This window comes from Nycticebus coucang, chromosome X, assembly GCF_027406575.1.
Source record: "Nycticebus coucang isolate mNycCou1 chromosome X, mNycCou1.pri, whole genome shotgun sequence".
Taxonomy (NCBI): domain Eukaryota; kingdom Metazoa; phylum Chordata; class Mammalia; order Primates; family Lorisidae; genus Nycticebus; species Nycticebus coucang.
This window is the reverse complement of record NC_069804.1, coordinates 184,624,446-184,639,313: the sequence shown is the minus strand read 5'-3', so window position 1 is coordinate 184,639,313 and position 14,868 is coordinate 184,624,446. Positions and strand designations below refer to the sequence as shown.

The window sequence follows — 14,868 nt, the reverse complement described above, 5'->3', positions numbered from 1 at the left end:
CTGTGTGATGCCACGGCACTCTACCGAGGGCCATAAAGTGAAACTCTGTCTCTACAAAAAAAAAAAAAAAAAAAGAAAGAAAGAAAAGTGGAGCAGCAGGCACTTGTGGCTCAAAGGAGTAGGGCACTGGCCCCATATGCCGGAGGTGGTGGGTTCAAGCCCAGCTCTGGCCAAAATCTGCAAAAAAAAAGAAAAAAGAAAAGAAAAAGAGAAGAAAAATGGAGCAGCAAACACATGTTCCAGCTGACTCAGTAAAGGGCAAACCTGCCATTCTAGGTCAAGGTGCACAGGAGAAGACTGTTGGGCAGAGATCCTGCGATGTGGTCTGGCCTCATCTTCCCTGATGGTTCCCTCTTTTTTTTTTTTTGTAGAGACAGAGTCTCACTTTATGGCCCTCGGTAGAGTGCCGTGGCATCACACAGCTCACAGCAACCTCCAACTCCTGGGCTTAAGCGATTCTCTTGCCTCAGCCTCCCGAGTAGCTGGGAGTACAGGCGCCCGCTCACAACGCCCAGCTATTTTTTGGTTGCCGTTCAGCCGGGGCTGGGTTTGAACCTGCCACCCTCGGTATATGGGGCCGGCGCCCCACAGACTGAGCCACAGGCGCCACCCCGATGGCTCCCTCTTTCTTCTTCTTCGAGACAGAGCCTCAAGCTGTTGCCTTGGGTAGAGTGCTGTGGCATCACAGCTCACTGCAACCTCCAACTCTGGGCTTAAGCGATTCTCCTGCCTCTGCCTCCCAAGTAGCTGGAACTACAGGTGCCCACCACAACGCCCGGCTATTTTTTGGTTGCAGCTGTCATTGTTGTTTGGCGGGCCTGGGCGGGATTCAAACCCGCCAGCTCAGGTGCATGTGGCTGGCGCCCTAGCTGCTTGAGCCACAGGCGCCGAGCGTTTTTTTTTTGAGACAGAGCCTCAAGAGAGGCTCAAGCCCCAGCAGAAGGGTCGAGTATGGCTGGAGAGTGTCACCCTGGGTAGAGTGCTGTGGCATCACAGCTCACAGCAACCTCCAACTTCTGGGCTTAAGTGATTCTCTTGCCTCTGCCTCCTAAGTAGCTGGGACTATAGGCGCCCACCACAACGCCCGGCTGTTTTTTGGTTGCAGCTGTCATTGTTGTTTGGTGGGCCCGGGCTGGATTTGAACCCACCAGCTCAGATGTATGTGGCTGGTGCCTTAGCCTCTTGAGCCACAGGCAGGAGCCGATGGTTCTCTTCTGTGGGAGCCAGTGGGCAAGGTCATGAGCAACTCCTGGAAAACAGAAGTCCTCAGTCACACATCTGACAAGGCTGGGGTAAGTACTATGGAGTCCATAGCCATTGGAAAAAATAGCCCTCCATAGGCACAGGTTCTGCATCCAAGGAGTCAACCAATCATGCATCAAAAGTATTTGAAAAAATTAAAACAAAAAACAATGAAAACTAACATAAATAAAAACCAATACAATATAACTATTACATAACATTTCTATTGCATTATATCTGATAAGAGATCTAGAGTGATTTAAGGTGATAGGGGTGTAGAGGTTATATGCAAATAACACGCTGTCTGCCATCTTACATTAGGGACTGGCACATTGGAGGATTTTGACATCCATAGGGTGGGGGGGTGGTCCTAGAACCAATCCTTGTGGACACAGGGGGACGACTCTAGTCAAAAGAATGGACTCCCTGTATGTCCTGCTTGTAAGCATACCATGGCCTCTGCAGCTCTCCAGGGTGGGTTAGAAGGGACTCCTTCTGTGGAATGTCACACTGTCCTCAGCTGGCTCAAGCTTCAGGCTATGGAGGAAGAGCAGGGCTTTCTTCAGTGGAATTAAGACAAGACCCTTCCAGATTACATCTGGGCCACTCACCTGGGCATGCTTTCTTCAGGTTAAAGAATGCTACAGTGGCCCTGGGAATCATGGTGCTGACAGCTCTTGTCATGTCTCTTGAGCACAGTATTCTGTTCCAGCCTACCTGCTGTGCAGGGATGTCCCTGAACCATCATCCTCATTGTTGAGTTCAGATCAAAGTTACTGTGCCTGGATCAGTTGACCGTCTCTTCCACCTCACACCCTCTGGGGGCTTTTTAAAAAAATTATTGTTGAGGATTCATTGAGGGCACAGAGAACCAGGTTACCTCCCGGGGCTTTGTAATTCTTAGGATTTTCTGATTGCAGGAAGAAAGAAACTCATTCTAACAAGAAAAGGGATTTTCTTTTTTGTTGTTGCAGTTTTTGGCCAGGGCTGGGTTTGAACCTGCCACCTCTGGCATATGGGGCTGGTGCCCTACTCCTTTGAGCCACAGGCGCTGCCCCAAGAAAAGGGATTTATTTGGCACGATGCCGGGTAGATCGCCAAATTGGTAGACTGTCTAAGCAGGCCTTGGGGTGCATAGGCAAGACAAGTCTTAGCAGAAGGGCTGAGCTGCAGTGCCAGCTGCTCTGCCACTAGAGCCCCAGGAGCCAGCCAACCTCATGGCACTGGAGGGACCTGTCCATGGTAGGTTAGGATGCTACAAGGAGCTGTCAGGAAGCCCCAGCAGAAGGGTCAAGTATGGCTGGAGCCATCAGGGGCTGGAGCAACGTTGTACCTTCTACAGCAAAGCTACTCATCACTCAAAGAGCAACTGTTGCCATGCTGCTGGACTCTGGCAGGGCCTTAGAGCCTGATCATGAGACATCAAGTGCCTGTGTGACCACGGTTTCTCATCATGAGCTGAGTATAGTCATGAGGGCAGGCATAGCAGCAATTCCATGGAATGGTGCATTCCAGACCCAGCGGGAAGCAGAGCTCCCTGTGACAGAGGACAGCACTCAGACCCAGTTCCTCCCTGGGTTATCTCATTAAGTTGGTACTAGGAGAAACACAGCCTCACTCAGGGTGACCCTAGGGACAGTGATGAGGGGAAATCCTCCCAGTGAGCAGTACGCTAGATTGTTTATTTTGCAGAGTGAAAAATGACCTGAAATACAGGTGTCCAAGGACTCCTGGGCAGTGAGAAATGGCTTGGCTGGTTGATTGTCAGGTACCTTCGCAGAGTAAAATGGGAAGGTGAGAGACAAGGTTTGGAGAGGGGGTACCTAAGGGAGTGCTGGAAGTGAGTGGAGCCCTGTGCCACAGCCCTGTGCCATTGTGGAAGGGCTGGAGCTTCTGCATAAGCTCAGCAGCCCTGCTACTTCTCACCAGGCTGATGTAGACACTGCTGCTGAGCCCTCAGTGTGACACCATTCCTCAAGGAGACCAGCCAGCCATGTGGTGGCAAGTTGCAACTCGCACACCAGCTCTGTCTCCAAACCTGCTTTCTGGGTGAATCTAGGGTTAGGAGACTCACGTCCCTGCTGCAGATTCCAGGCAGGTGCACTGCTCCTGATTCCTGTCCTCTACACCAGGAGTCAGGGGGGAAAGGAAAGGTTTTGGAGGAGCCTTCCCCAACCGCTATCTAATTAAACAGCCGAGGGTGATTAAGGATCCCCTCTTCTCACTTGCTAAAGACTGGAAATGAAGGGAGCAGCAATTGAATCAAGCGGTCTTCCGCAGCACTCCTGGGAATCCGTCCCCCAAGTCAGTGCTGCTTTCCAGGTATAGGCCTTCTTCCCTCCAGGCTTGCCCAAGACGAGGGGACAGGTTGTGGGAAAGGAGAGAAGAGCTGGAAGGACTATTAAAGCGCTGGGCCCGGGTGAGGGTCAGGGCTGAGGAACAGGTAGGTGGCAGCCCAGGTCCTGTGCACGGAAAGCCCCAAGCCAGGCATGCCGCTGGGACGGCTCTCCCCACCACCCGCCCGGCCGCGCTTCGCTTTTCCTGTCCTCGTTTTTCTTTCTCTATCTCTCTTTTAAACAAAGGTGTCGGTTTCAAAGGCAGCACGGCAATGGTTGAGTTGAGGAGAAGCAGCCATTGAAGAGAAGCCAGAAGCAGCAAAGGCGTTAGGCCAGGACCCGGGAAAGGGGCTGAAAGCGGGTTCCCTCCCCAACTCTCTCCCGGGAACGCGGGGAGGCGGCTCCTCCTCACGGGACACTTCTCTCTGGGAGCTGCACCGCGCATACAACGCGTCTGGTGCCAAGAGCCTCAGGACGGGACGCGGTGGTCGCGAGAAGCCGGCCTTCTCCCGCGTGAATCCGTCCACCTCCGCCCTCCGCTTCTTGCGCCGGCTTCTCCGGCCCCCGCTGTTCCCGCCACCACCCAGCCCCACTCCCATCCCCCCGCGCGTGCGCCCCGTCCCCGCGTCACTCCCCCGCTGCCGCGGGTGCGCGCGCGTGCCCGTCGTCTCGGGCGGGAGCCGGAGACCGCCGGCCGGCTGCAGGCCAGAGAGCGGGCGCTGCGAGCGTCGAGAGCACAGCAGGCTAGGAGGGAGCGCGGGCGCTGGTCTGGACGCGCCGCCGCCCCCCTGTTGGCGGACCGGGCCGCGGCTCCGAGAGCGAGGGCCAGGCTCCCGGGGCTGGCGGCCATGGGCGGGAGCCGTAGGCGGCAGCGGCAGCGGCGGGCCCCGCGGGTGGGGAGGCGCACGGTCCACGGCCGCTGATGACTCCCGGCTGCCCCACGCCTCCTGGGGGGCCGTAGCCAGGCAACGCCCGGCCCGCCCGCCCATCCCCCGCTGCCCCCTTTTTCCTGACCGGGTACGAGGGAGCATGCCCGCGCCTGGCCGCGGCCAGCCAAGAGTTAAGCCGAGGGGCGTGGAGCTGCCCCCCGCTCGGGGGCGTGCCCTCCTCCCCCGCTAGGCGGCCCGCCCCCCGAGGTAAGGTATGGCCCCCGGCCCGGGCCGGGGACCCCAGGTCCTGCGCAGCGGCGAGTGAAAAACATATTCCTGTTCCCGCCTTCCTTCCCTCGCCCGCCAGCACCATGGGATGTAATATGTGCGTGGTCCAGAAGCCGGAGGAGCAGTACAAAGTGATGCTTCAGGTAGGGCGGCTGCCGCTGGGTCGGGTGGCGCGGCCCCTCCGTGGAACAGAGCAGGCCCTGCAGGGAGGGTCCAGTGGGATCCGGGCGGAAGGCGTGGGAGAGCAGGAGGGCTCTAGGGGGAAAGGATACGGAGCCATCCTCACACTCAAATTCTGTGGCTACTGGGTGTTGGCGTTCAGTGGGAACCTGTCTCGAGTGGAGGGAATTGGGTGGGGGTGGGAGTGCGGAGCGCGTGACTTGAACACCCGGAGTGGATTGGGACACGAGCTCTGCGTCCAGATCAGCCCGGGGTGGGAAGTTGGGGTGGGCCGGGTTGGGCGCTCTTCCTCCCCGGCCCGGGAGCCGAAAGGCGCGGAGCGGCCGGCGCGGGATGGAGGTTGCATAGCAACGGGCTCCGTTCCCCGCACACGCTGTCCCCGCAGGACCCAAGGCGGGGGAGGGAGCTGGGCTCCCGCGGTGCGGAGGTGGCTACATCCCGGTCCTAGCGGGCCACAAGCGGGCGATGGAGCGCTCGGGCGTCCCGGGGCGCTGTCCTCAAGTGGCTGGAGGCTGGGCGCCCACTCTGGCACTCACTCCTCGGGGTGGCTTTGCTCTAACGGTGGGCTCCCGGGCCTTGGGCGTCTCTGGTGAGTGGGCGCCGCTGGGATCAGCGGGGAGAGCGGTCTGCCGGTGGCGGTGCCTGGCCTGCGTTCTGCCGGGCGGCCGGCTCTCTTCCCGTCCTGGCCTTAGGGGATATGGGCTAGTGGTGAGCCCCCGGGCGGTGCTCTGGGATCCGGAGCTCAGCCCCACAGCCCGGAGAGGGGCTTTCTTGCCTGTCCGTGGCGTGACTACGTGAGTGCGTGCCTGTGCCCCGTCTGTGTGTGCGCGGAGGCCCCTCCGGCCCCGCACGTGTGTACTTTCTATGTGCACCCTAGAAGAAGGTCCCAAGGCTGTTGACTCAGACCTAGGGCTAAGTGAAGGGGAGGTGAAGGCCAGAGGGTGTTGAGACGCAGGAGCAGAATGGGGCGCAGACAGGTATGCCTTCAGTGGCTGGGCTTGAACTCCCAGGTTTACTGGCCAGGGCTGGGAAGGGAGCAAGTGCTTGCAAGAAGGGTGTTGGCTGGAGAGCACGTGTTGGGGGCTCCTACAGGAATGTGCGGCATCCCTGCAGGTATGGGGGGGAAATTCTCGTGAATCTAGGGGGTGAGCATTCCTGCTGTGAGCCCAGTTCCTTTGGCCTCTGCGAGTGGGAGGCGGGGGCCGGAGGGGTAGGAAATTTTGCCCCAGACTGGCGGCACTTCTGGCGCCTTTCCCTGGTCCTTCATCGGTGCGCGGTGGGGCTCTCTCCTTCTTCCCGCACATCTCGCCTCTTGGCTGCTGCTTAGCATCTTTTCCTGCTGTTTGGAAACCTTGCCTGGCTATTGCCATTCTCCGTCAGTGGGATAGGGATCTGAAATAACCCAGGCTGCGACAATCAGGACATCCTGTAGAATCTTGAGGTTGGATTCTGGGCTGCCATGGTTGGTTGAGGGGGACTCTGGATCCCATCCACTTCATTTTCTGGAATCATTCCATCCAGCCCTAGGAGATTCCAGTGGGGCTGTCTTGACTTTCCTGGAGAAGGAGTGCAGTAGCGCTTCTTTTAAGGCTGACCTTGGGGGGGCTATGTGGGAAGGAAAGAGCAACTAGGGGCTGCACAGCTGGCCTGGCTGAGCTGTGGGTAGGAGGTGACTTTGGTAACTCAGAGCCCTTGGGAGAAGGCCTCCATAGGTCTGGCTGGGGCTGTCTTCAGGGAGCTTCCACGTGGGAAGCAGGCTTGAGGTGAACCTGGGTGAGTGTTCCTGAGCCTCACCTTCCACCTTAAAAAGAGTCTCAAGTTTTCCCCCAAGGGAAGGAAGCTGGTCCAGAGGAGGCCGCTGTAGGCTGCTGCCCTCTGGCTCTTCCCTAGGGGGCTATAGCATCCCCTGTAAAGCCCCAGTGGCAGTTTAGACACATTTTTACTTTTCTGCATCCCTGACACAGTTGAATGTGGGATGAAGTTTCAAAAGCAGAACCAGCCTTTAAAATTAAGGAAAAACATTGGAGGAGCTTGAGGCTACCGTGAGCTGTGGCCCTGCTGACAGCCTGGGTGACTGAGCAAGATCCTGTCTCTAAAAAATCAATAAATAGGGCTGCGCCTGTGGTTCAGTGGGTAGGGTGCTGGCCCCATATACTGAGAGTGGCGGGTTCAAACCCGCCCTGGCAAAACTGCAACAAAAAATGGCCGGGCGTCATGGTGGGCGCCTGTTGTCCCAGCTACTCGGGAGGCTGAGGCAGGAGAATCTCCTAAGCCCAGGAGTTGGAGGTTGCTGTGAGTTGTGATGCCATGGCACTCTACCAAGGGCAATAGAATGAGACTCTGTCTCAAAAACAAACAAATAAATACATAAATGAAATAAAGGGAAAGCAAAGGGAATTGAACATGACTAGAAAGAGGTAAAAACCATGAAATGTCTGAGATGACTACCCCTTTGGGGGGGGGGGATGCCCAGGAGCATCAGGGAGAACTTCTAGACCTAACCTCTTCCTAGAAGGAAACATTTGTCCCAGAAGACCTGCCAGCTGGCTTCTGAGAGCTCCTTTAACTCAGGTTGTTCAACATATCTTCAGGGGGCTCTTCCTCCTATCCCTCTCTGAGCAACTTCACACCCATGTCTGAGTGAGGGACGTCACTGAGACATAGTGTAATGTGATTTCCAAAAAACTGCCTGCGTGCACCTGCTGTACTTTCCCTGTCAGAGCCTCTTCCCAGTCAGTGGGCTGTGGCCCTGGATTAAGAAATTCCTAAAATATCTGTCCTTGCATTCCAGACCATTTTCTCCCAATGACTCACAAACATTTAAAAAAAAAAAAAAACAAAACTTGGGCGGAGCCTGTGGCTCAGCGGGTAGGGCGCCGGCCCCTTATGCCAAGGGTGGCGGGTTCAAACCCAGCCTCGTCCAAACTGCAACAACAACAACAACAAAAAAAAAAATAGCCGGGCGTTGTGGCAGGCGCCTGTAGTCCCAGCTACTTGGGAGGCTGAGTCAAGAGAATCGCCTAAGCCCAAGGATTTGGAGGTTGCTGTGAGCTGTGTGACGCCACGGCCACTCTACCAAGGGCGGTAAGGTGAGACTCTGTCTCTACAAAAAATAAAAATAAAAAAATAAAAAAAATTCACTGAGATATAATTTAAATACCGTGTAATTTCTCTTTCAAAGTGTACAATTCAGTGGTTTCTAGTATATTCACAAAATTGTGCAAACATAACCCCTCTCTGTCATCACCTTACCAGTCACTTCTCCACTCCTTCCCCAAAACCCCCAGCCCCTGGTAACCACTAATTACTTTCTCTATGGATTTGCCCATTCTGGACATGTCATATAAATGGGAACACTATGTGACCTTTTGTGTCTGACTTCTGGTATGTATCATGTTTTCAAGATTCATCCATGTTGTAGCATATATCAGTACTAAATTTCTTTTCTTTTCTTTTTTTTTTTTTGAGATAGCGTCTCAAGCTGTCACCCTGGGTAGAGTGCTGTGGCATCACAGCTCATAGCGACCTCAAACTCTTGGGCTTAAGCGATTCTCCTGCCTCTGCCTCCCAAGTAGCTGGGACTACCGGCACCTGCCACAATGCCTGGCTATTTTTTGGTTGCAGCCCGGTGTTTGTGGCTTTCCACAAGTTGGGAACGCTTTCAGCCATTAACTCTTCTTTTTTTTTGAGACAGAGTCTCACTTTGCCACCCTTGGTAGAGTGCCACGATGTTGTAGTTCACAGCAACCTCAAATTCTTGGGCTTAAGCGATTCTCTTGCCTCAGCCTCCCAAGTAGCTGGGACTACAGGTGCCCACCACAACGCCCGGCTATTTTTTTTTTTTTTGGTTGTAGTTGTCATTGTTGATTGGCAGGCCCAGGCTGGATGCAAACCTGCCAGTGCTGGTGTATGTGGCCGGTGCCCTAGCCACTTCAGCTACGGGTTCCCAGCCCTAAATTTCTTTTAATTGTCAAATAATATTTAATTGTATGATAAAGAAAGCCCCAAGCATTATGGCGCCAGCCACATACACCAGCTGGCAGGCTTGAACCCGGCCCAGGCCAGCTAAAACAACAATAACAACTATAACAACAACAACAAAAATAGCTGGGTGTTGTGGTGGGCGCCTGTAGTCCAGCTACTTGGGAGGCTGAGGCAAGAGAATTGCTTAAACCCAAGAGTTTGCGGTAGCTGTAAGCTGTGATGCTACAGCACTCTACTGAGAGCGACATACTGAGACTCTGTTTCAAAAAAAAAAAAAAGAACATATTTGGGCTGGATGCAGTGGCTCATGCCTGTAATCCCAACACTTGGGAGGCCGAGCTTGGTGGATTGCCTGAGCTCACATCACAGGTTTGAGACCAGCCTGAGCCAGAGCGAGACCCCATCTCTAAAAATAGCCGGGCATTGTGGCAGGCGCTTGTAGCCCCAGCTACTTGGGAGGTTGAGGCAAGAGAAATGCTTAAGCCCAAGTGTTGAGGTTGTTGTGAGCTATGATGCCACTGCACTCAACCCAGGGCGACAGCTTGATACTTTGTGTCAAAAAAACAAAACAAAATAAATCATATTTATCCATTTATCAGTTGATGGGCATTTGAGTTGCTTCTAGCCTTAGATTGTTGTAACACTGCTTTGAACTTGGGTGTGTGAGCGGCTGTTTGAGTTCCTGGTTTCAGTTCCTTTGAGTGTGTACCCAGAAATGGGCTTGCTGGATTATATGGTAATTCTGGTTAAGTTTTTGAGGAGCCGTCGAACTGTTTTCCACAGCGGTTGTACCATTTTATATTACCACCAGCAACATATAAGGGTTTCTGTTTCTCTATATCCTTGCTACTTATTTTTTTAAATTATACTATGTGATTTTGCTTATTTATTTATTTATTTTTTATCTTTTTTTTTTTTTGTAGAGACAGTCTCACTGTACCACCTTTGGGTAGAGTGCCGTGGCGTCACACGGCTCACAGCAACCTCTAACTCTTGGGCTTACAGGATTCTCTTGCCTCAGCCTCAGCCTCCCGAGCAGCTGGGACTACAGGCGCCCGCCACAACGCCCGGCTATTTTTCTGGGGCAGTTTGGCCGGTGCTAGGTCCGAACCGGCCACCCTCGGCATATGGGGCCTGCGCCCTACTCACTGAGCCACAGGCGCCGCCCTTATTTATTTATTTATTTATTTATTTATTTATTTCTCACTCTGTTGCCTTGGGGAGAGTACCCTGGTATCCCAGCTCACAGAACCCTCAACCTCTTGGGCTCAAGCAATCCTCCTGCCTCAGCTTTCTGAGTGGCTGGGACTACAGGCACCCACCACCACACCTGGCTAGTTTTTTTATTTTTAGTAGAGACTGGGTCTTTCTCTTGCTTAGGCTGGTTTCCAGCTCCAGTGCTCAAGCAGTCCACCCACCTTGGCCTCCCAGAGTGTTGGAATTCAGCCCACTACTCTGGGCTATTTTTGTCTTTTGTTATAGCTACCCTACTGGGTGTGAAGTGGTATCTCATTGTGTTTTTGATTTGCACTTCCTGTTGGCTAAATTATGTTGAGTATTTTTTCTTGGGCTTTATTGGCCATTTATGTATCTTTGGAGAAATGTCTGTCCTTTTGCCAATGCCACACTGCTTTGATTAATGCACCTTTTAATAAGTTTTAAAATCAGAAAGTGTAAGTCCTCCAACTTTATACTTATTATTTATTTATTTATTATTTTGGAGACAGAGTCTCACTTTGTTACCCTTGGTGAGTGCCATAGCGTCATAGTTCACAGCAACCTCAAACTCTTGGGCTCAAGTGATTCTCTTGCCTCAGCCTCCTGAGTCCCTCAGCTGGGACTACAAGCGACGGCCACAACACCAGGCTATTTTTAGAGACAGGGTCTCCTTCTAGCTCAGGCAATCCACCTGCCTCAGCCTCCCAAGTGCTAGGATTACAGGCATGACCCCCTGTGCCCGGCCTTATACTTATTTTTTTTTTGGCCGGGGCTGGGTTTGAACCCACCACCTCCGGCATATGGGACCGGCGCCCTACTCCTTGAGCCACAGGCGCCGCCCCTTATACTTATTTTTAAAAGATTGTTTTGTCTATTCTGGGACCCTTGAGTTTACCTATGAATTTTAGGATCACCTTGTTAATATCTGAAAAGCCAGCTGGGATTTTGATAGATTGCATCTAATCTGTGGATCAATTTAAGGAGTATTGCCCTTGAGCATGAGTCTTTGTCCACTTTTTTAGGTTTTCTTTAATTTCTTTCAATAATGCCTAGCACTTCTTTTGTCAAGTTTATTCCTAATTATTTTATTTTATTCTTTTTTTTTTTTTTGAGACAGAGTCTCATGCTGTCACCCTGGGTTGAGTGCTGTGTCATCACAGCTCACAACAACTTCCAACTCTTGGGCTCAAGTGATCCTCTTGCTTTGGTTTTTCTATTTTTAGTAGAAATGGGCTCTCGCTTTTTACTCATGCTGGTCTCTGAGCTCAAGGAATCCACCTGCCTTGGCCTCCCAGAGTGCTAGGATTACAGGCATGAGCCACTGCTCCTGGCTTATTTATTTTTATTTTTATTTTTTGTAGAGACAGAGTCTCACTTTTATGGCCCTTGGTAGAGTGCCGTGGCCTCACACAGCTCACAGCAACCTCCAACTCCTGGGCTTAAGCGATTCTCTTGCCTCAGCCTCCCGAGTAGCTGGGACTACAGGCGCCCGCCACAATGCCCGGCTATTTTTTGGTTGCAGTTTGGCCAGGGCTGGGTTTGAACCCACCACCCTCAGTACATGGGGCCGGCGCCTTACCGACTGAGCCACAGGCACCACCCCTGGCTTATTTTTTTATTGAGACAGTCTCACTCTGTCTTCCTGAGTAGAGTGCCATGGCATTGTCATAGCTCACAGCAACTTCAAAAACTCTTGGGCTCAAGTGATTCTCTTGCCTCAGCTTCCCAAGTAGCTGGGGCTACAGGTACCACAATGCCTGCTAATTTTTCTATTTTTATTTATTTTTTTGAGATAGAGTCACACTATGTTACCCTTGGAGAGTGCCATGGTGTCACAGCTCACAGTAACCTCAAACTCTTGGGCTTAAGCGATTCTCTTGCCTTAGCCTCCCAAGTAGCTGGGACTATGGGCGCCCACCACAATGCCTGGCTATTTTTTGGTTGTAGTTGTCATTGTTGTTTGGCAGGCCTGGGCTGGATTTGAACCCGCCAGCTCTGGTGTATGTGGCTGGCGCCCTAGCCGGTGAGCTACAGGTGCTGAGCCTTTTTCTTTTTCATAACGCTTTGCTTTGCTTTGCTCTGGTGAGCAGCCCAGTAGAGTGTTGAATACATGTCCTTGTTCCTGATCTGAAAGGGGGAAAGAGTTTCAGTCCTTTATCAATGTGAAGTTACCTGTGCATTTTTCTTTTTTTTTTTTTTGTAGAGACAGAGTCTCACTGTACTGCGCTCGGGTAGAGTGCCGTGGCGTCACACGGCTCACAGCAACCTCTAACTCTTGGGCTTACACGAGTCTCTTGCCTCAGTCTCCCGAGCAGCTGGGACTACAGGTGACTGCCACGACGCCCGGCTATTTTTTGTTGCAGTTTGGCCGGGGCTGGGTTTGAACCCACCACCCTCCGCATATGGGGCTGGCGCCCTACTCACTGAACCACAGGCGCCGCCTGAGACAGAGTCTTATTTCTTGCCCTCTGTAGAGTGCTGTGGCATCACACTGCTCACAGCAACTTCCAACTCCTGGGCTTAGGTGATTCATTCTCTTGCCTCAGACTCCCAAGTAGGTGGGACTACAGGCTCCCGCCATAACGCCCGGCTATTTTGTTGTTGCAGTTTGGCCGGGGCTGGGTTTGAACCCACCACCCTTGGTATATGGGGCCAGCACTTTACCCACTGAGCCACAGGCGCTTCCCACCTGTGCATTTTTCATAGGTGTCCTTTATCAGATTGAGGAAGTTCCATTCTATTCCTGGTTTGAGTGGTTTTTTTTTGAGAGTCTCACTATGTCACCCTGGGTAGAGTGCTGTGGCGTCACAGCTCACAGCAGCCTCCAATTCCTGGGCTCAAGCGATTCTCCTGCCTCCACCTCCCAAGTAGCTGGGACTACAGGTGTCCGCCACAATGCCCGGCTACTTTTTTGGTTGCAGCCATCATGGTTCTTTGGCGGGCCCAGGCTGGATTTGAACCCACCAGCTCAGGTGTATGTGGCCGGCACCTTAGCTGCTTGAGCCACAGGCACCAAGCCCCAGCTATTTTTTGATTGTAGATGTCATTGTTGTTTGGCAGGCCCGGGCTGGCTTCGAACCCACCAGCTCTGGTGTATGTGGCTGGTGCCCTAGCTGCTGAGCTACAGGCCCCTAGCCAGTTCGAGTGTTTTTCATGAAGGATTGCTGGATTTTGTCAAATGCTTTTTCTGTGGCTGCTGACATGGTCACATGGTTTTGTTTCTTTATTCTACAGATGGTGTCTATTGCATGTGGCATAGTAGGATGTCAATCCCATTTCCATTATTCCAGGCATGTCCTCCTGGCAAACTTAGCCAAGAAAGTGGAAGCGGGAGAGAGCTGTGAAAATCCAGGATTATTGCAGGAAGATGAGGCCCAACGGAGAGGAAGAGCACCCAAACACCATGTTTATAAGAGGAAGGGCTTTATTCACTGGTCAGGAGCTTACGGCATAGAAGAATTTGAAATGGCTGTGCTCCCCAACTAGCTTGGTCTTTCTCTTTTTATCTCCAGTCAAAAAGTTCCAACCCATAGGTACCTTCTCATTGGCCAGTTTGAATCAAGCGGGAGATCTTATTCCAACTGCTACAGAACTACAGGATTTCATGGAACTTGGAAATTTCCAAGTTCCAGGAAGTTAAGTCTACAAATTCCCAAGAGCTGAATCACCATGGAGAGGACCCTGCAGGTCCTTGTGGTCTCCTTAAGAAGACCTGTTCTCCTAGACCTTACCCTTCTTGGGTATCCTTTCTCAGGATGATTTCACATTAAGTGGGGAAGTGGCCTGGTGACCAAGGGTGGAAAGATAGGAAGGAGCATGTAGCTGGCACTGAGCTACAGAAACTTTTCTGGCACCCTGCTTGCCAGCCCATGTCCCTCTTGCTGCCATCTGAGACCCCCGTTATGTCTCTAATCTTGCTCTGCACTGCACTAAGCCCTCTCTTTGGGTCTTCCCCTGTCACACTAGTTTCCCTAGCACATGGGAGGTGCTGGCCTGGCAGGGCCTGGAGGCAGAGTGAGTCAGGACCACTGTCTTCCTTCTGGCCCCCTCAGGAGGGCAAAGGAGGCCTTTCCAGCCCTCTGCTCACCTCCCATGCGTTTTTTCCTTTAGCACTTACTTACTGAGTCCTCACCCTACCAGTCACCATGCTGGCTCTAGGGATCCAGCAGGCAGACACTGTGGACAAGGCCTCACTCCTCCCTCAGGGTCCCCTCCCCTTTTTTTCTGAGACAGAGTCTCACTATATCACCCTCGGTAGAGTTCCATAGCATCACAACTCACAACAACCTCAAACTCCCGGGCTTAAGTGATTCTCTTACCTCAGCTTTCCAAGCAGCTGGGACTACAGGTGCCTGCTACAACTCCTGGCTATTTTTCTTTTTGTTGCAGTTGTCATTGTTGTTTAGCTAGCCTGGGTCAGGGTGGGCTTGAATCCACAGCCTCAGTGCATGTGGGCGGTGCCCTACCCACTGAGCTATGGGCACCAGCCCCCTCCCTTTTTTTGAAGGAGTCTTATCCTCTCAGCCTCAGTAGAGTGCCATGGCGTCATAGCTCATAGCAACCTGAAACTCTTGGGCTCAAGTGATTCTCTTGTCTCAGCCTCCCAAGTAGCTGTGACTACAGGTGCTTGTCACAACACCTGGTTATTTTTTTATTTTATTTTATTTTATTTTTTTGTAGAGACAGAGTTTCACTTTATGGCCCTCGGTAGAGTGCCGTGGCCTCACACAGCTCACAGCAACCTCCAACTC

The 14,868-nt window shown here is 52.6% G+C and overlaps 1 protein-coding gene across 4 annotated transcripts in view; it reads left to right on the top strand.

The window, feature by feature from the left end:
* The first annotated feature begins 4,584 nt into the window (after positions 1 to 4,584).
* The window catches only part of PDZD4 (PDZ domain containing 4), a 39,443-nt gene continuing 29,159 nt past the window's right edge, over positions 4,585 to 14,868 (top strand). For 2 of the 4 annotated variants that reach the window (XM_053578895.1, XM_053578892.1), the window contains exons 1-2: positions 4,585 to 4,714; positions 4,815 to 4,878. In XM_053578895.1, coding sequence (XP_053434870.1) covers positions 4,819 to 4,878 — 60 coding nt within the window. In that variant the 5' untranslated portion in view covers positions 4,585 to 4,714; positions 4,815 to 4,818. Of the gene's footprint in view, positions 4,715 to 4,749; positions 4,879 to 5,275; positions 5,505 to 14,868 lie in introns of those variants that run through there. The other 2 variants (XM_053578893.1, XM_053578894.1) reach the window with 2 other exon arrangements.